Source organism: Vulpes vulpes, chromosome 7 (genome assembly GCF_048418805.1).
Source record: "Vulpes vulpes isolate BD-2025 chromosome 7, VulVul3, whole genome shotgun sequence".
Taxonomy (NCBI): Eukaryota; Metazoa; Chordata; class Mammalia; order Carnivora; family Canidae; genus Vulpes; species Vulpes vulpes.
Genome location: NC_132786.1, coordinates 30,903,834 through 30,928,370, shown reverse-complemented (window position 1 = coordinate 30,928,370; position 24,537 = coordinate 30,903,834). Strand labels below are relative to the sequence as shown.

The 24,537-nt window shown below is 37.9% G+C and overlaps 1 protein-coding gene across 1 annotated transcript in view; it reads left to right on the top strand.

The window, feature by feature from the left end:
* Positions 1–43: 43 nt before the first annotated feature.
* ADAM9 (ADAM metallopeptidase domain 9) overlaps positions 44–24,537 on the top strand; it is a 127,721-nt gene continuing 103,227 nt past the window's right edge. Inside the window, exons 1-3 of the mRNA XM_025993635.2 lie at positions 44–446; positions 9,928–10,025; positions 13,057–13,115. Coding sequence (XP_025849420.2) covers positions 350–446; positions 9,928–10,025; positions 13,057–13,115 — 254 coding nt within the window. The 5' untranslated portion in view covers positions 44–349. The remainder of the gene's footprint in view (positions 447–9,927; positions 10,026–13,056; positions 13,116–24,537) is intronic.

Genomic DNA, 24,537 nt, shown 5'->3' with positions numbered 1-24,537 from the left:
CCTTCTACGCCCAAAGTAGGCGGGCCTGGGAGCAGAAAGGGCGGGGCGTGAACGGCAGTGGGCGGGGCAGCGAGTGTGAAGGGGCGGGGCAGGCTAGTGAGGGTTTTAGCGGCGGGGACTGAAAACCTCTTCTCCCGCCGGCGACTGGATTTTTCTCTACGTCAGCGTAGGGAGCGCGAGGTCGGGAGCGAGCTCGGACCGGAGCCGAGTTGCGTCAGTGCCGAGCGCGTGTTCGTCCCGGGCGCGCGCATCCCGGGCAGCTCTGGGGCCCCAGCAGGGCTGGGAAATGATGGAGCAGGCGGAGGCAGAGGCGGCCGAGTGCTGAGTGGAACCTGCGGAATCTGCCGCGATGGGATCGGGCGCGGGCTCGCCCTTTGGGGTCTTCCGGCTCCAGTGGCTGCTGTTGTTTGGCACGGTGGGCCCGGTCCTCGGTGGGGCTCGGCCAGGTGGGTGTCCGCCCCTCAGGGACCTCTGAGATTTGTGTTTCCTCGGGCTGGGACGCTCGGAGTTACCCCGTGGTGCCCGGGAGCGGAGGGGCCGGCGGGGGACCGGACCCGGGGTCGGGAGGCGGAGCTGCTCCCGCTGAGTGTGCCCCGCGCTTACACCCGAGCTCGGGGTCCTGGCGGTGTTCTCCTGCCCGGTCCTCTTCCCCCGCCTCCGGCTTGGCACAGCCCTCGCCGCGCGCCCCACCCCCATCTCGCTCCTCGCCGGGTCCCCCAGACTCCCTGGGGGCTTCTCCGGGACTTCGGCTGACCTCAGGGAGTCGGCTGGAAGCCCGGAGTCTGCGTGCCCGCCGAGGGTGTGTTCTTGTTTAAACTGCTTTGAGAAATGGAGCTTGGTTTTGCTTGTAGAGTTAATGTCACTTGGAAAGAGACCGGGGGATGGAACTTTTCCTCCAGGTTATCATAATTTGAAATTTTGACGCTCGTTTTCACAGCGGAGTCACTGGTATGTCCACCGCACTACACTTAGTGATGGAGTAAAGGGGGGTTGCTCGTTTGTCTTGGGCCATTTTGTTGTTGCAGTAAAGAGTATTTCTTTTTGGAAGCCAAGGGCTATGTGTCTCTATCCAAGGAGTCTTTTATCTGCATTTTTACTGGGTTCGTAATGTCGTAAATCCGTAAAAATAATCCCTGCTCTGCTTAGATCATGGGATTATCGTGAGAATTAAATCATTGATGTGAGACCGCTTTTGAATTGTGAAACTTCCTTTGAATGTGTAAGGTATTTATACTGGAGATGCCCAAACGTAGTGGAAACAAACTAACACTAGCTTCTTTCTGGAAACAGCCTCGTTTATTTTGGCTCTTGCATTAAATTGTTTACATAGTTCTTATTTTCTTTATTAGATGTGAAGTATGATAGAGAATGAGGGTTTTTACCAAAGGTTGCCTTGAGAGATATTCAAAGGTGATGATAGAAGATTTCAGTGTAGGACTACTGACCTTCAGGAAACTAATTACATTTTTTCGTTTTTTTTTTTTTTTTAATTTAGTAAATTTGTCTCCCAATTGGAATTCTGAAGCTCTAAATACTAAAACTTCATTGAATGGGAAGATACTATATCTTTTCTGGTTAACACTGTTTTTGCTGTGCTTTACATAGATGGTTAACATTTATCAATCTGTAAAGTGAAGTATATTATACATTTGGAGTTTTAGTAATCCATGATTCTTTGTGTTTACAAATATAAATAAGACTGTATTTTTAAAGCTTATGTATTGGATACTTGCATATAGGTGAATGGGATATCCGTATATATATATATATATTTTTTTTTTATTTTAAGATTTTGAGACAGGGTGCGAGAGAGAGCATGAGTGGGGGGAAGGGCAGAGGGAGAAGGAAAAGCAGACTGCTGAGTAGAGAGCCAGAAGGGAGCTCCATCCCAGGACCCTGAGATCATGACCTGAGCTGAGGCAGACGCTTAACCAGTTGAGCCACCAGGCACCCCTAGAATATCCTTAGGGTTTTTAACCATGACTTTAACAGTTTCTGGCCAATCCTTCATTTAAGCGTAGGTATGCTTTCGCACTTTAGTCAGCATTTATCGAGTTCCTGTATTCACCATGCTTAATGCTTATGGAAGGGCAAAAGGTGTGCTAAGTCTTTCTGGGAGGTATATAAACCCTTGGGGAGGTTTTATAGTATAAGCAGTATTTGAAGTCATCTACATCAGGGAGTGTTCAAGTCAAAGGATAAGAGTGTGTTCTAAGGAGAAGAAAGTGTTCTTTTGCAAAAGTATGGAGGGATGAAAGCACATGACTTGTTAGGGAATGAAGAGAATGTCTGCAGGTGGTTGTATGAAAGGGGAGGCAAGGAAGAAGCTAAGGTAGGTTGGTACTGGTTGGGTAGAGCCTTCTATTACATGCTAAAGGGTTTGGACTTTACCCAATGGGAAGTTCTTCCGGAAAAAAATGTTTTTAAACATTAAACATATGACACAGGCTCCTGGATGGCTCAGTTGGTTAAGCGCCTGCCTTCGGCTCAGATCATGATCCTGGCTTAGGTCATGATCCTGGGGTCCTGAGATCGAGTCCCACATTGGGGCTTCCCTGCTCTGTGGGAAGCCTGGTTCTCCCTCTCCTCCCCTCTCATGCTGTCTCTCGCTATCTCTGTCACTATCTGTATGTCTCTCTCTCAAACAAATAAAATCTTAAAACAAAAGAAAATACAGGTATGACATAACTAGATTTTTGATTAAGGTAATTGGCAAAGCAGTGGAGGACAGAATGCAGGAGGGAGAGACTGGAGGCTGGGAGAGACCAGTTGAGAGGCTTTTGTAATAGTGAGCAGTGAGTCAACTCATGTTTCTCTAGGGGAATGTTCCTCCAAAATCAGCTGACTAAATTTTTGCAATACAGGATGTTTAAAACATGCACTGAAACATTTTCTGCTAATGAGCAGGAATTTGAGGACTCAATAAGTACTATCCACACATTAGTTACACTAGAAGTTGAATAGGTTTTGGTAGGCTCTTTACTACCACTTATAACACTGTCTCAAAGAGGAAATGCAGTATAAATTCCAAAGGGCTGACACTTACAGTAAACTTAAAAAACCCCAGCAAACTGAGACTGACAAAGGTAACTTTATATCATTGTGGAAAAAATAACAAAGGGAATTGGGCATGAAACCTTTTCAGATTTTCTCTTTTAAGGTAGTGAATTATGATGCAGACCTAGGTTTATTTTCTTTCTTTCTTTCTTTCTTTCTTTCTTTCTTTCTTTCTTTCTTCTCTTTTTTTAAGACTAGTCTTCTAAAGACATTGAGTTTTAAAGCTTACTCATGGTGAATCACTATAAAACAAATATGTAGTAAGAGCTTAAGTCCATACTAATTCTTGGGTGCCAGCAAATTATTTGAATTTGATATCTTTGTGTTTTGCTGTATAGTACAATGTAGTCTTCTAAGTTTTAAGGTAGTTTGGCTTTCAACTTCCAAGTGAAAAATAAAACATAATTAAAATATATACAAAACAAGTCACCGAATTCAAGACAGTTTTCAAAAAGAATTTTAAATTTTATTTCACCAAAATTGACTTTATATTTGTTTTTTTTGTTAAAAATCCTGGTTTATTATAGAATTTCCCTGAAGATGGAAGCTCTAAGTAACTGAAAGCTTTTTCTTGGAATATGCACGACCTCAAATATATGACATGGATAGCCTCATGATATTTTTTTCCTTTTGATATGTAGTATATCTCAGATTCTTGGAGTTATGCCATCCTTTGACTCAGTGTAATAGGACTGCCTCAAAAATAAGTCTGGTCCTCTTAGTATCACTTTGAATTGTACAGTCTTTTTTGTATGTTGAAATTATTCTAGTTTATTTCTCATTTTGTGACACTGTTATTTTTGTCAAACCATTTTTCTGAAGTGATCACATGTGGGATACTGATTGAATCAGAACTGTTAAGAATGAGCTAGGAAATCTGAAAAGTTCATTTAATTTGGTCAGTTGTTAAATATACAATTGTTTTGTATTTGTTTATGTTTATCTTAATATAAGAATTAGAGTATTTTAGTTTATAATAAGTAGACATGATGCCACTGCCAGATATTTGTCATACTGTAGGATAGTGTATGGGAAATGCCTTTTTTTTTCCTTTGGCACATTTTTCTTTTAATGAGATTTTTCATGGTTTAACTCATTTTAGGAGGTCCCCCCCTTCCCTTTAAAGGAGCTCCTTAGAACCCTCATGCAAGTACACCCCTGGAGAACCTGCTCCATTGGCTTCACTGATACATTAGAATCCTGTTGTTAATAGAAGCTGTGATCCCAGCTACCTGAGAGGGGTGGCTAAGCAGTCTATGGCAGAGCCATACAATGAAATAGAGCATTGCCATTAAAATGACAAATGCGTGAACCATGTGGATTTCTGGAGAATTGATATAAAAGATATTAATCATAAAAATAAAGCTCAATTCAGATTGTACATGATAAATAACAATTAGGAGATCTGTTATGTATGGCTGTAAAGATAAGTCATTTATTCAACATGTAGTCATTGAAACTTAACTGTACCAGGGCAGGAAACACATGATCCATAAGATATATATATATATAGACACACTTATAAGGTATCGTCCTTTGTCTCAAGAAACTGAAATTCCTTGCTAGAAGAACTTAAGTTCTCAAGGGCATTAAATCTTATAAATGGTTTGGTGGTTTTCCCAAAGGGGCGCTTAAAAAAATGAACAACAGCAAAAGCTCTATTTCTTTTTAAATATGAATAGAGGTAAATGTAAAAAAAATTATAACACTCAAAAAATGTAAGAAGGTAGGACATAGCAGTGGAAATTATAATTATTTTTGAATATACTTATTAATAAATGATATGTATTTATTTGGGATTGACCTTGTGAATGCAATGGAACTATGTGGTTCAAAGTAACAGGGTTTTATGGGTCTAATTGCAATAATTTCTCTTTTACAATAATTCGGGCAACAAAATTATTTTATTCATGCTGTATGTGGAATTCAGTTTATCTTCTATAGTGAAAGTATTTAAAGGTGGCTAATTGTTTACATAGTAGGCAGGAAGGAAAGGAGAAAAGCCCATGGCTGAGAGTTCACATTTGTTTGCTTTGCAATTAAGTAGAGTTCTTTTAACTTGTTTCCTTCTACTCTAGTTACTATTATGAAACATGTACTTAAACTTTCTCCAAACACAGTTTATGAAAAGATCTAAGGAGTTAGAGGAAGAAAGAAGTGCAGCTAACACCCTTTCCTTTCTCTCGTGAAGTTGAAGACTCTTTAAGTTTCATGTTTCAGCTCTTATTTTTATCTCCAGCCCATGTTTCCTAGTAATGTGATTTTTGATGGTGTGCTTATTTTGTCAAATCTAAAATCACAAATTTGTATTCTCTGTCTAGTTGACTGTACTAAGATTTTAATTTTCATTGTGAACCATATCTGTAGTGGTTTTCAACTGGGGGCAATGTTGCCCCCAGAAGATACCTGGGGGATATTTTTAGTTGTCACACTGATAATTCTTCTGGCATCTAGTGGGTAGAAGCCATGAATGCTACCCTGCATTGCAGAAGGCAGCCCCCCACAGCAAAGAATTTTCTGACCCCAAATGTCAGCAGTGCTGAGGCTGAAGCCTTATACAAATAATGTGCATGTAATGTACTTCCTTTCTAGTAAAATGGGAAACATGTTATTTAGTTCCCATGAGAAGGTTGCTATTATTTGGAATTAAAAAAAAAAGGGAATTTGGGAGAAAATATGTATATTTCTTATGATGTTCAAGAACTCCCTTTGGCACTCAGAAATATCCTTGGATTTTTTTTTTTTATTTTATTTTTTAAAAAGATTTTATTTATTTATTTATGAGAGAGAGAGGCAGAGACACAGGCAGAGGGAGAAGCAGGCTCCATGTAGGGAGCTCAACATGGGACTCTATCCTGGGTCTCCAGGACCACACCCTGGGCTGAATGCTGCGCTAAACCGCTGAGCCACCGGGGCCGCCCAGATCCTTGGATTTTAAAACCAAGAAGTCAAGATTGGAATAACGGCTTGACATACAGAGGTTATTTTTGGGTGCTATAATTTTGAAGATCTTATTAAAAATAAATGATTGTGTTGTTTTTCTCTTTTAAAATGAGAAAAACAGAATATTGTTGTACCTTATTTTCCTATATCTTATTTTCCTATATTGGATTGTTACTCCTATTTTCCTATATTGAATTGTTATTCTTTACTAACAGTCTCACAGAAAAGATCCATGGTTTCAGACCCTGCCTGAAACTAGCTGTATAACACTATAAAGTCATTTAATGTTTCAATTTGAAAGCTCTTTAAATACCTGTCTGCCCAATTGTAGTTCTCTTTTCTGAGACATGTCTTTTTCTCTATGATGTTTCTTTTGAGTTGTGATTAAAAAAACTTGAGTTGTTTAGCTTCTAGTGTTAATTGTTGCCTGAACCTGTTCGTGTATATATCCTTGACTATAATGATTTATTTAAAAAGCTTTTTAGCTTGAAATAATTCTAGAGTCACAGGAAATTGCAAATCAATGTACACAATGATTTACTTTTTGTCACACAAAGCGTCTAATCTCTTACCCGCTAAAAGAATTTTATTCCTGTCAACTGTTTGCACTACTTGGGACAGAACAGGAACTTGCAAAAAACTCAGACCGCCTGGAGCACCAAAGGCAATAAGGCATTTCTCTAGTCCAGCTTGCAGGTGACTGCCCGTGATCAGGAAGCCAGAAGCCGCAAGCTAGCTCCAGGACCCAATTTATAGCAGGTGTGCTCCTACAAAAACCAGAGCAGACCAGTCAGAGCCAAATAGATCCCAGCTCTGATCTATTGCCGACTTTTCTCCTCAATGTAATGCTAAAAATTATGCCCAGAGGTGGAAACTAACATGCAAATAAAACCTACCTCAGGTGTGCCTGTGGGCCCAACTTCCTGTGTTTCCCTGACCCTACATGCCTGGATGTCACTCCTTTCCTGCCTCAGCCACTTTTAAAACTTTCCCTGGCCATTGTTCAGGGAGCCAGGCCAAGGACGCTTTGCTTTATGCTATCTGCCTTTTGCTCCAGCAGAAGCCCCTGATAAAAGCCTTGCATGAAAATTCCTGTTTGGCTTCTTGTCAGTTTCTGTTGCCCAGAGAGCCCAAGAGTCCGTTCTGTAACATCACAGTGCCTGTCCTAGTAGTTGAACAGATTATCATGATCCAGAGTAAAATTAAGGTAATATTGAAACTTGTATTTTTAAGAATTTGAAAGCAACAAAGATCATTGGAAGGTTTATTCTGGTTGAAAGAGTAGTCCTGTTTCCAGTTAAAATGGGATTAAGGATACTCTATTGAGTGATTTAAAGCCTGTATCTATTAGGGCCATGGATTTCTTTTGACACGGTTCCCAATTAACAACTCCAAATATCTGAATAATATTTTAGCATAATATGTTGTAAATATGCCTTGGATCAGACCATGGTCACTTTTGTAATGGAGTCCTTTCTGAGGTTTTTATTTAATGACTAAAAGCCACACTTAGGTAGTATAATATGCCATATTATAAAGACATAATGGGTTTAAAACTGAGTAATGAGTTTGAAAATTGTAGTATGATATATATTGTATTGGATAGGATACAATTTGTTTTCCTAATATATCTTTTAAAATCCCAAACTAGATGAGATTATAGACATTTTTTAATCTACAATGATATCTTGGAGAAAGTTAGCTGAAAATGCTTCATTTTAATCTGTATTTGAGAAATCTGAGGGACATAAACAATGAATGAGTGAATGAGCACACAGGTTGGCGCCAAAGGAGGAGAGTGGGAGTTGGGAGACAGAGCAAGAAGGAATGGTAGTCTTCTAGGTGTAAGGTTAGTAAGGCTAATGAAAAGGAAGGAGCTTTGGGAGATGCTAGATAATCAGTACTTTAAATGGTTATGCTTTTTTATTGAAGGACTACTATTTTTTTCCTCCTTATAATTTCAAAAGTAAGATTATGAATTATTCATTGTAAAAACATTTGAACAGTACAGACATAGTAGGGGGTACAGGAAATAAGTCCCAAGTCCTTATCTCAGTGCTCCATATCTTTCTCTGTCTGTTTATATCTAAACCACATTCTGGAGGCTTAACACTAGCATACACAAACAGAAAGACTGAGGGAAGAACAGACACATTCTTCACTCAGTGGATCAGTGTATGAGATAATTTCATCAAGTGGAATTTTTTCCACAAATAAATACCCAAAAGGGGGTAGGAAGGGAAGAGGGACTTCCATAAGTTAGAGACTTATAAATGCATGGACCTGTTGGGATCCTAATTCAACAAAACAATGGAGAAAAAAACAAATTCTGAAATAATCAGGGAATTTTGATGATCCCGAGAAATTATTGTTAGTATTTTTTATGTGTAATAACCATACTGTGGATACGGTTTCTTTTTATTTTTTTTTATTTTTTTTTATTTTATTTTTTTTTTTTACGGTTTCTTTTTAAAGTCCTTGTGTCTTAGACATTGGTTCAGAATATTCACGGACAAAATTATATGATGCCTAGGATTTGCATCAAAATAATCCAGTGTGTGTTTGAGGGAGGAGATATGTATGAAATTACGTTGAAGTTGGTAATGGGGACACATGGGTTCATTAGTCTTCTCTCTGCTGTTGTGTATGTTTAAACTTTTCTATAATACAAATGTTTTAAAGTAGTTACCTGTAGGGAGTGGGATGAAGGAGAGACTTTTACTTTTCACTTTAATCAACCTGCAGTATAGCATTTATGAAATATATTGTATTGCATATATGTAGGACTTTAAAATGTTAGAAGTAAACATATAAGTATCATAAGTAAATGTACCAAACTTGTTTGAAGGATTATCACAATGGAATAGATCCACTGAGTGAAAAATGTGTCTTTTCTTCCCTCAATCTTCCTGTTTGTGTGTGCTAGTCTTAAGCCTCCTCATACTGAATACTGTTTAGATATATACAGACATATAGAGATATGGAATTTTCATCCATGGTCCTTAGGTGGTTACTGACCACCTACTTCATCAAGTTCACTGCCAAAATTGGCATGCCATCAGCAATGATGCTGTAAGAGATACTGTGTTGGGTGTATTGAGAGACTTTTTTTAAAAATTAAAAAAAATTTTTTTTTATTGAGAGACTTTGTATAAAAGTCTCTAATGTTTTCCTAAGGGATTTACTGGAGCAATTTTGATTATACTCCATTTTTGCTCACATGAGGACTTTGGAACCTAAGCTCCACTTAGATATGATTCCACTGAACAGGATTGGATTGGGAGTATTTCTGCATGATTGTTTTGAGTTCTTCACTGTTAATAAATTTTATCAGAAGTTTTTGTTTATAGGACACATTAGTGGCAGGAATATATTTTAATTGCTACATTGGTACATGTGTATTTATTAGAGTTAATCTATCAGGCATTGAAAGCAACATATCTCTCTGATTGTCTTTGTTTCATAAGTGTTCCAATACCATCACAAGGAGTGTCAGTCATGGGTGAGGATGGAAAATGGGAGATGAGTGCACAGTGCTAGGCTCCACATGCCTTCTTCCCATTTCCCCACCCAAGCATGTCTTTTTTTTTTCTTATTCTGTATATACCTTAAGATTTAAGAAAAAGGGTTAATGAAGTTTATAGCAAAAAATTGTTTGAAAATGATTGCTGTGTTTATACTGTGAAGATTTACATCCTTTCTAAGGCAGTATATTTTCCCTTTCATACTTATTGGGTATATTGCTTCTTTTTGTGTAAATTTACGTCTACATATGTAAAAAATATATATACATACATACATGTATATGAATGTCACATGATTTTTCTGTGATTTGGACACTCAGCTTTTGATTTCCATTACATTTTGGTACCATTTGATTTTTCACATTCACTTGTTATATAATGTTTATTATTCCCTTTTCTGTAGGCTTTCAACAGACCTCACATCTCTCTTCTTATGAAATTATAACTCCTTGGAGATTAACTAGAGAACGAAGAGAAGCCTCTAGGCCCAATTCAGAACAGGCAAGTTATCTTTTGAAAAGAATGTATGTATTTAGATTTTACTTTTCTTTAAAAGATGACTGTCATTTTCAGCAGAGATTGTGTTGGCCAGTGAAGAGCACACCACCATATATATGGTGCATTATTCTAGTAAGTGATATATTGATCATTATCTTATTTATTTATTTATTTATTTATTTATTTATTTATTTATTTATTTATTTATGATAGTCACACACAGAGAGAGAGAGAGAGAGAGAGAGAGGCAGAGACACAGGCAGAGGGAGAAGCAGGCTCCATGCACCGGGAGCCCGATGTGGGACTCGATCCCAGGTCCCCAGGATCGCGCCCTGGGCCAAAGGCAGGTGCCAAACCGCTGTGCCATCCAGGGATCCCGATCATTAGCTTTTTTAAAAAAAAGACGAATAGTTACCTTGATACATAACAGAATGAGATAGTTAAATAAAATTCTATGGCCAGGATAGGATGCTGATTATATAGATTTCTAACCTTTTTCTCACTGGTGAAGGTTACAGTGGTTTTTTCATAATAATAAAAATTAATCTCTCTTAGTTTATGATAGGTAGAATACATCATACTATATCTTTACAGACTCTGGAAAATAATACTGTGTTATATGTATATATTTCACATATGGGAATGTTTATTCAAAAGTGAGTTCTATCTCCATATCAGAAAAAACATTATTGTGCTGTTAATGGGGTAACCAATGCACAAAAATTATTTTTTATACTATTTTTTCCTACTGTAAAGTTCAGAAATAATACATTTGGAATTCAATTGATTTTGCAAACTCTTCAACTTTATGGAAGTATAATTTAACTTTATTATAATTTAACAGTAACAGGTAATGAAGGATAGAATTTAGCTTATTATTGTTGAACTGCTGGTATATCCATAAATAGAAGGCTGCTTGTACATTGTGTAGGGAGGGCCTTGGAAAAAGAACACTGGAGTTTAGAGTTGGGAGCTTTTAATTTAGCCCTCCCTCTGAGTACTGTCACTAGTCGGGTAGATCATTCAACTCTAGTTCTTCTCTATAAGTAAGGAATAAATGGCCTTACAATATATAATTCTTCCTTGGTTTTGTTTTGAACTGGACATTCTACCATTTGATTATGTTTTGCCTTAGAATAGAATGAATGTGTACTTGCTTCATTATTTTCCTCCTTTTCTTCACTTTTTAGCACAGGGACTATGCTTTCTACTTTATTGTGTCTGTGACTTTATCTGCATCAGTGTTGTATCAAAAATGTATGTGATCATAATAAATGTTATTCATGTGCCCTGATAAATATTTGGAGAAGTTGAATCAGTTTGGGCACTGGAGACATGGCAGTGAACAAAACATAAAATTCATGTTCTTACGGAGTTTTCCATTCTAGTGGGATGGCGATGGGGGGAGGAGACAATAGACAAATATTATAGATTAATAATATAGTTTACTTACAGTTCTTGAGAAAATTATACCAGGAAGGTGGATAGTAAGTGCTGGAAGTGAGGGTAGGCGTGGGGTTAGAGGGTTTGTAGTTTTAATAAGGCAGACTGGGAAAGCCTTATTGAGAAGCTGACCCTTCTGTAAAGACCAGAAGCAGGGGAATGAGCAATCCAGGCAGATATTTGGGGAAGGAATATAGTATCACAAAACAATTCTCAGACTCTTCAGAATTCTTCTCAGATCATATGACAGTGGTGCTTTTATATACTATGATTGGCCACGGTCAAAAAGGATAGAACAGCATATGCCAAAACTGACAATGGAAGGGGCTTGGTGGTGGTGGTTTTCTTTCCTTTCTTTTGTTTTATTTTTAATTTTGATTATTTTCTTATTGAAGTACAATTAACATACAATGTTATATTAGTTTCAGGTGTACAGTATAATGAGTCAGTAGGTCTCTGCCTATACTCACCATGATGAATGAAATCACCAAACAATATTATTACCACCTTATTGACTCTATTCCCTATGCTGTACTTCTCATCTCCATTGTCTTACTTACTTTGTCACTGGAAGGTTGTACCTAGGAGCTTGGTATTTTTGATGCCTACGTTGAGATCAAGGTAGATCACAGCTCACACTCAGGTTGTGGAAATAGAGCACCAGGATTTGTCACTTTGTGGAGGTGTTAGAAGTGGGCTTTTAGTGAGCCCTAGAAGAAGGGATCATACTATTCCTTGGCAAAATGTTACCCTAGAGTCCAGAAACAGTAAGGAAAATCAGAGGATGCTTCTGATATTATTTATTTAGTTCCTCTATGACTTTTTCTTTTATTAGAGTTAAGGCAGAGTGGAATCTCATAGTTCTAGTGATCACATTAAGTGCTTCTGACTAATGAAGTGGTGAGTTGCTGGGGATGTTGTTTTGGGTAGAGAAGAGGGGCCCATGAACTTGAGAGTAAGTGCAGATTATTTTACCTCAATTCATTGACTCAAATACTGTCAGTTGTAAGGCACACCATCGTATAATACACCACTAACAAGGAAAGAAACAGAGTCCTGTTCGACTGCTGGGCCTCTGTATGATGCATCCTGATTTCAGAGATGTTCATTTGAAGGGGATAAATTTCATCAGAAGTGATGAAATGTGGTAAGCTGTGTGAAGATATGAAATCATGAGTGCATGAATTTCAACTTTTTGGGTAATGAACTAGAGACAGTCTCTTGAAACTAAGAAATTCATTTCACTTAAACAAAAGGAAGAATTACTTTACACTGTAGGTAGTACATGGCCAGATTTCACAGAAATAATTCCTGAAGTTATAGCTGAAATATAAATGAATTTAAGGAGAGTTTAGATGGACATCAGATGATTTCTGCAATAGGTTATTTAAAGGAAGGTTGGGATGACTAGAGTATCTTTTTATTATTTAAAAGTAGTTACAAGGTTCTGTAAAACAATTTCAGTTGGTGCCAAATGATTTTATTTAGGATTGAATTTCCAGTGTCTTATAAAATACCAGTTGTTGAAAAGTAATTTATAAGATGGTATTTTATTGTTTTTTTTTTTTTTTTTTTCCTTCTCTGCATTTAGGTGTCTTATATCATTCAAGCTGAAGGAAAAGAGCATATTATTCACTTGGAAAGGAACAAGTAAGAAATTTAATTTTCTTTGGTTTTTTGGTAGTTTGTTTAAAAAATAGTATGTTTTTAAAGATAGTAAACTTTAAGTTGTTTATTTAAATAGTCTACTTAGCTAGATATTATTCAGTAGATTAATAAAAAGGTGAGAAAAACGAGAGTAGTAGTATGGAAAAGCCATACTATTTTGGGTTTCGATTAATATTAGAACAAGGAAAAATATATTAAAGTCAAAGAAAGTTGTATTTCAGAAGAAAACTTTTTAACTGTGATCAGCCCAAGGAACAACTGAACAGGGACAAAGAAATCTTTAATAGTTATGCCAATCTGCTACTACTGCCGTTTCAAAATACCACAGACTTAAAAAAAAGGAAGTTTATTTTCTCACAGTTCTGGAGACCAGAAGTCCAAGATCAAGGGGCCAGCTGGGCTGGTGTCTGGAGGGTCTCTCCCCTTGAGTTGCAGATGGCCATCTTCTCATGCTGTGCTCACACGCTTTCTTGGTATGGGTGGGGGTGGGGGCTGTGGAAGGAGCAAGCTCTCTGATATGTCTTGCATAGGGACACCAATCTTGTCAGCTGAGGACCTCACCCTTATGACCTTTTTCGACCGTAATCACTTCCTTAGTAGCTCCATTTCCAAATATAGCCACATTGGCTATGAGGGCTTCAACATATGAGATTTTTCTGCAAAGGTTGAGAGTAGGGAGAGGGGACACAAGAGTAGTCTCTTACCTCTCCCTTTTAATCCTTTCTCCACATTTTGATATGTTTTCACATGATCCCACTTTGGTAATCTGTATTCTTTGGCTGCCTTTTTTTTTTTTTTAATATTTTATTTATTGATTCATGAGTGAGAGAGGGAGGGAGGCAGAGAGGCAGAGACACAGGCAGAAGGAGAAGCAGGCTCCATGCAGGGAGCCTGATGTGGGACTCGATCCCGGGTCTCCAGGATCACACCCTGGGCTGAAGGCGGCGCTAAACCGCTGCACCATCAGGGCTGCCCTGGCTGCCTTTTTGAAATGCCAAGTTTGTAACCATGGTGAGTCTCCGTCATCTACTTTCCTGTGGCCTGTCTCTCCCCTTTCCTTTTCCTTTCTTTCTTTTTTTTCTTTTCTTTTCTTTTCTTTTCTTTTCTTTTCTTTTCTTTTCTTTTCTTTTCTTTCTTTCCTTTCCTTTCCTTTCCTTTTCTTTTCTTTTCTTTTCTTTTCTTTTCTTTCTTTTCTTCTTTCTTTCTTTCTTTCTTTCTTTCTTTCTTTCTTTCTTCTTTCTTTCTTTCTCTTCTTAGATTTATTTATTTCTTTTAGAGAGGGAGAGAGAGAGAGAGAGCATGCCTAAGCTTGAGGGGCAGAGGGAGAAGGAGAGAGTCTCCAGCAGACTCCATGCTGTGTGCCGAGCCTAATGTGGGGCTCGATCTCATGACTCTGAGATCATAACCTAAGCCAAAACCAAGAGTCACACACTTAACTGACTGAGCTACCCAGGCTTCCCCCTTTCCCTTTTCTTATACAGCAAAACTTCCAATATCTTTAGTGAAAGATCCTAGGGAAAGAGCCACCTAATAAGCCCATTTACAATGAGGTGTGAATGAAGGGATGTAAAGTGTTTCTAAGGAAGCATCGGCCTGGAACCACTCAGCAGCCTCTGAGAGTTTTTGTCAGACATGCAAATTCACCGGACTAACCCTAGAATGAACCAGAATTTTGGAAGGTGTCATAGCAACCTGTGTTTTAACAAGCTTTCCAGATGAGTTTTGTTCATCCTCAAGTTTGAGGAAAACTTTATCTAGAAGAGGATGTTAACCCAAAGGATTTGAATTGCTCTGGCAGAATTTCAGGCAGTGCAGCAGATATTGTCAGACAGACTTTCTGAAGCCTTCTACTGTATTTGATGGACATTAGCATTTATTGAACATTTTCTATATTCCAGGCACTGTATTAGGTACTTTTAGGTATATTATTTATTTAATTCTCACAAAACTCCTGAAGGATCTTGCTTCACTATAACGTAATAATGTCAATATGTAAAAAATATCTAATTGGGGATCCCTGGGTGGCTCAGTGGTTTAGCACCTACCTTTGGCCCAGGGCGTGATCCTGGGGTCCCAGGATTGAGTCCCACATTGGGCTCCCTGCATGGAGCTTGTTTCTCCCTCTGCCTGTGTCTCTGCCTCTCTTTCTCTGTCTTTCATGAATAAATAAATAAATAAAATCTTTAAAAAAATATCTAGTAAGTCTAAATATTTTCTTCTCTTTCTTTCTATAGGAGATGTAAATTAATTAAAATTATGTCAATAAAATAATACAGTTGATCCTTGAACAATATGAATTTGAACCAATGAGTCAACTTATAGGTGGATTCTTTTCAGTAAATATATGTACAATACTGTAGATGTATTTTCGTTTCCTTATGATTTCCTTTTTTTTTTTTTTTTTTTGAGACAAAGTGCTAGCACAGGATGGGGAGGGTGGGGAGAGTGGTAGAGGGAGAGGGAGAGAGCAAAGGCAGGTTCTCTTAGGCAGGTTCTCTGCCCAATGTGGAGCTCACCATGGGCCTCAAATCTTACAACCCTGAGATCATGACCTGAGCTGAAATCCAAAGTCGGACACTTAACTGACTGAACCACCCAGGTACCACCTTATGATTTTCTTGGTGACATTTTCTTTGGCTTACTTTATTGTAAGGATATAGTATATGATACATACAATGTGTAAAATGTGTGTTAATTGGCCACTATGTAAGGCTTCTGGTCAACAGTGGGCTGTTAGTAGTTAAGTTTTTGGGGAATCAAAAGTTATATCTGGGTTTTTTCTCCAATTCCTGCTGACTTTCTGCTGGGCCCGTTTCCTTTCCCTTATTGGCATAATTTTGCCGAAGGTAATTTGGAACTTCGTTGTCCTCTTTGGGAAACTTGAGATCTTCCCATCTTGACTCCCGATACCTCTGCTTCTGCTCTTTCTTCCTCCTCTTATCACCTTCAGTCTTCCCTCTAGTTTCTTTGAATTCTTTGAGATGTACCTCTTCCAGCCCCTGCTACCTCCAACCCTCTGTCCACCCTGTTGACCTTTCCTTTCCCATTTCAGCCCCTCTGCTTTCTATAGCCCCTGGAATTGTCGGCACCTCGGCCTCCACTGGGGCCTCTCAAGGGAGCCGGGCACCCCTGAAAGCAGCTCTCTGAGGCTCAGAAGAGGGAAAAAACGCTATTTGGAATAGAGTTGGACAGTTTGTCTACTCATGGACTTTGGAAATGTCCAAACAGCGCTTAGATGTCTTCTCAGTCACTCCCCTAAAATGTAATCCATTTCCTTCATAAGAGTCATAGCACAGAAACAAAAAGAAAATTAAAGTCTCCACAGTTACTGGTAGGCGGTTCACCTCAACTTGGTCCATTTGCCACAAACATAATTCGGATGAAAATGCAAGGTGGAGATAAACCAGTGAGATCATATTACTGTTTTACTGACTTATGGCTAAAATTTTGGAATGGAAGCTATAAGATTCTATTTGTATGTGTCTGTATTATATGTGTTTATATATATGTATGTTATGGATGTGTGGTAGTTTCCCACCTCTGGATGGTATTACGAAATTAAGAAATCTCTTAAAGGAGGGGTGCCTGGGAGGCTCAGTCAGTTAGGTGTCTGGCTCATGATTTTGACTCAGATCATGATCTCATGGGTGGTGACACTTAATATAAATTTAATTAAAACTCAGAAATATAGAAGCTAACCCAAATTTTTGTTTTTTTAAGTTCACATGATTTGGGATAATCTTTGGTAAATAAAGTTAGCTTTAAAATTACTGATAAAGTTATTAGTAAACTGACAATTTCAGAGTTATCAGCATTAAATATGTAATATAGATACAAAGTTTTTTTTCTACCTACATTTACTAATCAAACAAATTTATATTATCTCTGCTGGATGTTTAAGATTATAAACTGTAAATCTAACCTAAAACAATTTATAATAAAAGGAATTGCTTAGTGCATGTCAAGCACAGCAGTTAAAAAGGAAAAATTGTATGTATAACTTTGTAAGTTCTTTAGGTTGTTTGCTTCTGTGAATTTTTTTTTTTTTTGTACTTGCTTGACTTGTTAATAGGAAAAATTAGTTAAGATGATGCATGGTTAGCTTTGTTTAGTTAATGTCTTATGAAGTTTTCATGAGTAATAAGCAGAATTATTAAGATCAAGTAAATTAAATAGATATAAATGGGATAAAATGGTATAAATGAACTTCTCAGTGATCATCCTGTTTTGTAATAGGTCTCCTTAAAAATAGTTTCAAAAACCTTTTTCATAACTTTAAATGTTCAATGTATACTAAGTTAATGAGGGATATGTATTGACTTAGATCTCATTTCCAAATTAAAGAAAATATTGAAGCATTAATTGCTGAACATTAATTTTATTTACCTTTGGCATCTCATTTTTAATATGATATAGAAAAGCTAAAAATATTTGAGTCTGTAAATAAACATAAAATTATACTATGAAAAAGACACATGTCTCTAGGAATTATGAAATGATAATATTCTTAAACTGGTTATAGTATGATAGTATGTGATTATGTGGTACTATGTGAGTTTACAATTGCCTGCTTCCTGCTTTTCAGTGAAAAGTTGGGTTTCTGATGGTTAAAAATATGGTCAATATTATGTAAATGAAACTACTAGGAATAATAAGGATAAGGAAAAAAAAAACTATGCAAGGAAAGTAAGATGTATTTTTGGTAAGATAAGGCATGAAGGATGTGTTTTTGTTAAGGGAAAAAAGAGTAATTTTGTAGTAAAGCAAAAGGACTGATGTTCCAGAATGAGGAAGGAGTAAAGAGTAGGACAAAAACTGAACGGATATAAGAAACATTTTTTAGAAGCTTTGTGGAAAAGGAATATTTTCTTTCCTGGTCAAAGCTGGCCAAGACTGGATGGATTTATTTGTAAGGTTTTAATTTTAATTTAATTAATTTATTATTAATTAATTATTAATTAATTAATTAATTAATTTCTTATTGGAGTTCAATTTGCCAAATATAGTATAACACTCAGTGCTCATCTCTTCAAGTGCCCCCCTCAGTGCATGTCATCCAGTCACTCCCACCCCCTGCCCACCTCCCTTTCCACCACGCTTGTTTGTTTCCCAGAGTTAGGAGTTTCTCATGTTCTGTCTCCCTATCTGATATTTCCTTTTTTTTTTTTAATAATAAATTTATTTTTTATTGGTGTTCAATTTGCCAACATACAGAATAACACCCAGTGCTCATCCCGTCAAGTGCCGCCCTCAGTGCCCGTCACCAATTCACCCCCACCCCCCGCCCTCCTCCCCTTCCACCACCCCTAGTTCATTTCCCAGAGTTAGGAGTCTTTATGTTCTGTCTCCCTTTCTGATATTTCCCACAGATTTCTTCTCCCTTCCCTTCTATTCCCTTTCACTATTATTTATATTCCCCAAATGAATGAGAACATATAATGTTTTTCCTTCTCCGATTGACTTCCTTCACTCAGCATAATACCCTCCAATTCCATCCACGTTGAAGCAAATGGTGGGTATTTGTCATTTCTGATGGCTGAGTAATATTCCATTGTATACATAAACCACATCTTCTTTATCCATTTATCTTTCGATGGACACCGAGGCTCTTTCCACAGTTTGGCTATTGTGGACATTGCTGCTATAAACATCGGGGTGCAGGTGTCCCGGCGTTTCATTTCATCTGTATCTTTGGGGTAAATCCCCAGCAGTGCAATTGCTTGGACGTAGGGCAGATCTATTTTTAACTCTTTGAGGAACCACCACACAGTTTTCCAGAGTGGCTGCACCAGTTCACATTCCCACCAACAGTGTAAGAGGGTTTCCCTTTCTCCACATCCTCTCCAGAATTTGTGGTTTCCTGCCTTGTTAATTTTCCCCATTCTCACTGGTGTGAGGTGGTATCTCATTGTGGTTGATTTGTATTGATGGCAAGTGATGTGGAGCATTTTCTCATGTGCTTGTTGGCCATGTCTATGTCTTCCTCTGTGAGATTTCTCTTCATGTCTTTTGTCCATTTCATGATTGGATTGTTTGTTTCTTTGCTGTTGAGTTTAATAAGTTGCTTATAGACCTTGGATACTATAGTCCTTTATCTGATACGTCATTTGCAAATATCTTCTCCCATTCTGTAGGTGGTCTTTTAGTTTTGTTGACTGTTTCTTTTGTTGTGCAAAAGCTTTTTACCTTGATGAAGTCCCAATAATTCATTTTTGCTTTTGTTTCTCTTGCCTTCATGGATGTATCTTGCAAGAAGTTGCTGTGGCCAAGTTCAAAAAGGGTGTTGCCTGTGTTCTCCTCTAGGATTGTGATGGAACCTGTCTCACGTTTAGATCTTTCATCCATTTTGAGTTTATCTTTGTGTATGGTGTAAGAGAATGGTCCAGTTTCATTCTTATGCATGTGGATGTCCAATTTTCCCAGCACCATTTATTGAAGAGACTGTCTTATTTCCAGTGGATAGTCTTTCCTCCTTTGTTGAATATTAGTTGACCATAAAGTTGAGGGTCCACTTCTGGATTCTCTAATCTGTTCCATTGATCTGTGTGTCTGTTTTTGTGCCAGTACCACACTGTCTTGATGACCACAGCTTTGTAGTACAACCTGAAATCTGGCATTGTGATGCCCCCAGCTATGGTTTTCTTTTTTAATATTCCCCTGGCTAATCAGGGTCTTTTCTGATTCCACACAAATCTTAAGATAATTTGTTCCAACCCTCTGAAGAAAGTCTATGGTATTTTGATAGGAATTGCATTAAATGTGTAAATTGCCCTGGGTAACATTGACATTTTCACAATATTAATTCTGCCAATCCATGAGCATGGGATATTTTTCCATCTCTTTGTGTCTTCCTCAAGTTCTTTCAGAAGTGTTCTGTAGTTTTTAGGGTATAGATCCTTCACCTCTTTGGTTAGGTTTATTCCTAGGTATCTTATACTTTTGGGTGCAATTGTAAATGGGATTGACTCCTTACTTTCTCTTTCTTCCGTCTCATTGTTAGTGTATAGAAATGCCACTGATTTCTGGGCATTGATTTTGTATCCTGCCACACTGCCAAATTGCTGTATGAGTTCTAGCAGTCTTGGGGTAGAGTTGTTTGGGTTTTCTACGTACAGTATCATGTGATCTGTGAAGAGGGAGAGTCTGACTTCTTCTTTGCCAATTTGAATGCCTTTTATTTCTTCTTGTTGCCTGATTGCTGAGGCTATGACTTCTAGTACTATGTTGAATAGCAGTGGTGAGAGTGGACATCCCTGTTGAGTTCCTGATGTTAGGGGAAAGGCTCCCAGTGTTTCCCCATTGAGAATGATATTTGCCCTGGGCTTTTCGTAGATGGCTTTTATTTATTTATTTTTTTAAAATTTGCCTTGGTATCAATAGCACATAGATGTCAAACCATTATTTGTTTTCTTTCTGTGTTAAAACAAACTTTTCCTTAGGTTATTTGTTTGTTCTTAATAAAAAATTATAAGAAAGATTGTTTTTCTTTACCTTTTAAGTAGTATGCCTGGGAAAACAAGATTTTGTGTTTAAAATAATTTCCTATGCTTCATATTGATTTGACCAATTGATTAATGAAAATCAGGTCTTCTCAATAGTAAGAGGGTAAGAATTTTTACAACTAGGTAACTTCCTGTATTTGTCTTTGAAATCTTTTAATTGTGACTGGTTATATGGATAACTGAGGATTGTTTCCCAGTAACCTGTGATCCTGTTTAGAGAGATGGTCAAATCTTCTAATCTTTGTGACAACTTTTCCACTCCATGTCAGCTCTGAGAGGAGTCTTTTTGACCTCAAATTAACTTTGAGATTTCCTAGATGACCCTTGGAAAATCTCATAGGTTTTGTCTCTCTCCTAATAAAAAGAGACATGTTTTACTACTTAGGTTTATTTGATATGTTGAATTAAATGGGAAGCTTTGTCAAATAGGTGATGATAAACTTCTTTAGGTTACATGTGTATGGATATACACGTAACAGGTATATATTGTATTTGTTCATAGAAATTGTAAGATGTTCATAGAAATTTGTCAATAACTTTGTTATTATTTTAAATTGATGTCACAGAAATAATAAAATGTCCTTGTCAATAGCATTATGATGAACTCTATCAGATCTTTAACCACAATAATTCTTTTTAAAGATTTTATTTATTTGAGACACACACACACACACACACACACACACACACACACACACACACCCCCCAGAGCATAGGGTGGGGTAGAGGGAGAAGCAGACTCCCCACTGAGCAGGGAGCCCAACCTGGGGCCTGATCCCTGGACTCTGGGATCATGACTTGAGCTGAAGGCAGATGCTTAACCAACTGAATCACCCAGGCGCCCCTAACCACAATTATTTTTAAGTGTTTTGTTGCTCAGAGACAGTTAGAATTTTACTGTGATTGTTCTCTGGAAGTGCTTATAACCAGCTACCGCTTAGAATGGTCCTTGATGGCATGACTTGAAAACGTTGAGACCTGCCATTGGATTGTGTAAGAATTTCCAGAACTAATGAGGAAATAGATGGATTCTTAAAGACTGCTAACCCAGGATTAAGTAGAACAAGTCTCAATAACATGAGCCTGAATGAACAGATGAGGATGATTATAATTTTTTATAACATTTTGTTTGAAACATTGCTGGTTCTTTAATGCTTTCTTTTTTTTTTTTTTTTCTAAATTTAAGGAAAACTTTCTCTTTTCTTAAGCTATGTGTAAGTTTTTTTTTTTTTTTTTAGCTATGTGTAACTTAACAGTAATTTGTAACTTACACCTTGGTAAACAGAACTGAAGCACTGTCTTTCCTTCTGACCTGAGCCCTCCAGAAATTGAAAGCTCTTAGAGAATATTCTTATTTTCATGGCAACATAGTTATTTACATAAGTTCCTTGAGAATCTGTTCTCCTAGTAACGGGTGCCATTGGAAACCTTAGTTACATACCAAGGTTTTTATCTGGAATGTCATATTTGAGAATGATAGGTATCAGATCAGATATGACCAGACAGCTTTGAGGAACTAAGGTTGACTATAAGGAGCCAAAGTTCATAAACCACACCCCTTGGCAAAATCAGCCTATATCTGGCCTACATGTCTTTCTGTTTTAAAGATGAGTAAGGAAGGTCATTTCTGGCAGGTCCAGGAACCTCAGGGTATTTTGAGAACCTTGAGTAGAGAAGAATTCTCCCATATCTATAGGGAATGCAGGCAAAATCTGGTGGTGAGATCTTGATGTGGCTTCCCAGTCTTGAAAGGCTTTTAAAAGTCCAATCTGAGATTCCTTATGAAATGTTCCAGCAAATCAAACTCAAACAAGGGCCTATGCAATCACTATTTTTACTGCACTTATGTAAATAATCAGACCAGATGTAATGAAACTAGACTTACTTTGCAAGCAGATTAGTCTTACTTTGAATTATCTTTGACAGAAATAAGGGTAACTGTAGAAGTTTCTTGTTGTTGTTGTTGCAGTAGAAAACTGTAGTGTACCCTTACTGGCTTGTCTTGCACATTTTGCCGGTGTTTTTTATTTTTATGTTTTCCCCCCAAGATTTATTTATTTATTTTAGATAGAGATACAATGAGTGCATGTGAGCAAGTGGAGAGGCATAGGGAGAGAGTGAATAGCAAGCAGACTCTGTGCTGAGCATGGAGCCGGACATGAGGCTTGATCTCATGACCCTGAGATCAGGACCTGAGCTGAAATCAAGAGTCAGATGCTCAGCCAACTGAGCCTCCCAGCGGTCCCCCATTGTGCCAGTTTTTTTCCAAATCCTAAAATCTAGTTTCCTTCAATAGCTGGCTTCAGCTCTCCAAATTAACATTTTCAATTTTTTTCCCTTCTGACTTGGAATCATTGAGAATCAAGACCACCCTTTTCCTGAAGATCTGCAAGCTGAAGCTGGACAAATTGATATAAACTCCCCCCCCCCAAAAAAAATTTGATCACAACAGATCATGTGTGGGCAGCCTTCCTGCCTTCTGCTGTATGGACCATTCAGAAAGTTCACCAGAACACCTGATGCCATCACCAGATGAGTGATCTGGTCACTCATCTTGTCAACCAAGATTTGTCAGATGGCTAATGCCATCCTTTACCATGCTTCAAGAACTCCCAAATCTAAAAGCTTTGGCTGCTTCCCACTGGATTCAGAAACTTGGTTCTACTTTTATTTTATTTATTTATTTTTATTTTTAAAGATTATTTATTTATTTATTTATTTATTTATTTATTTATTTATTTATTCATGAGACATGAGAGACACACACAGAGAGAGAGGCAGAAACACAGGCAGAGGGAGAAACAGGCTTCATGCAGGAAGCCTGACGCAGGACTCGATCTTGGGTCTCCAGGATCAGGCCCTGGGCTGATGGCGGCACTAAACCACTGAGCCACCGGGGCTGCCCTTATTTTCTTTTTTAATTTTTTATTTTTTTATTGGAGTTCAATTTGCCAACATATAGCATAACACCCAGTGCTCATCCCGTCAAGTGCCCCCCTCAGTGCCCATCACCCAATCACCCCAACCCCCCGCCCACTTCCCTTTCCACTACCCCTTGTTCGTTTCCCAGAGTTAGGTGTCTCTCATGTGCTATCACCCTCACTGATATTTCCCAGTCATTTTCTCTCCTTTCCCCTTTATTCCCTTTCACTTTTTTTATATTCCCCAAATGAATAGGACTATATAATGTTTGTCCTTCTCCGATTGACTTACTTCACTCAGCATAATACCCTCCAGTTCCATCCATGTTGAAGCAAATGATGGGTATTTGTCGTTTGTAATGGCTGAGTAATCCATCATATATATATGTATATATATATACACACACACACACACACATATATGTATATATACCACATTTTTCGTTTCTAATGGCTGAGTAATATTCCATCATATATATATATATGTATATATACCACATCTTTATCCATTCATCTTTCGATGGACACCAAGGCTTCTTCCACAGTTTGGCTATTGTGGACATTGCTGCTATAAACATTGGGGTGCAGGTGTCTCGATCTTTCACTGCATCTGTATCTTTGGGGTAAATCCCCAGTAGTGCAATTGCTGGGTCATGGGGTAGCTCTATTTTTAACTCTTTGAGGGACTTCCACACAGTTTTCCAGAGTGGCTGTCCCTGTTCATATTCCCACCAATAGTGCAAGAGGGTTCCTCTTTCTCCACATCCTCTCCTACATTTGTTGTTTCCTGTCTTGTTAATTTTCACCCTTCTCACTAGAATTTGGTGGTATTTCATTGTGGTTTTGATTTGTATTTCCCTGATGGCAAGTGATGGGGAGCCTTTTCTCATGTGTTTGTTGGCCATGTGTATGTCTTCTTTGGTGAAATTTCTGTTCATGTCTTTTGCCCATTTCATGACTGGATTGTTTCTTTGCTGTTGA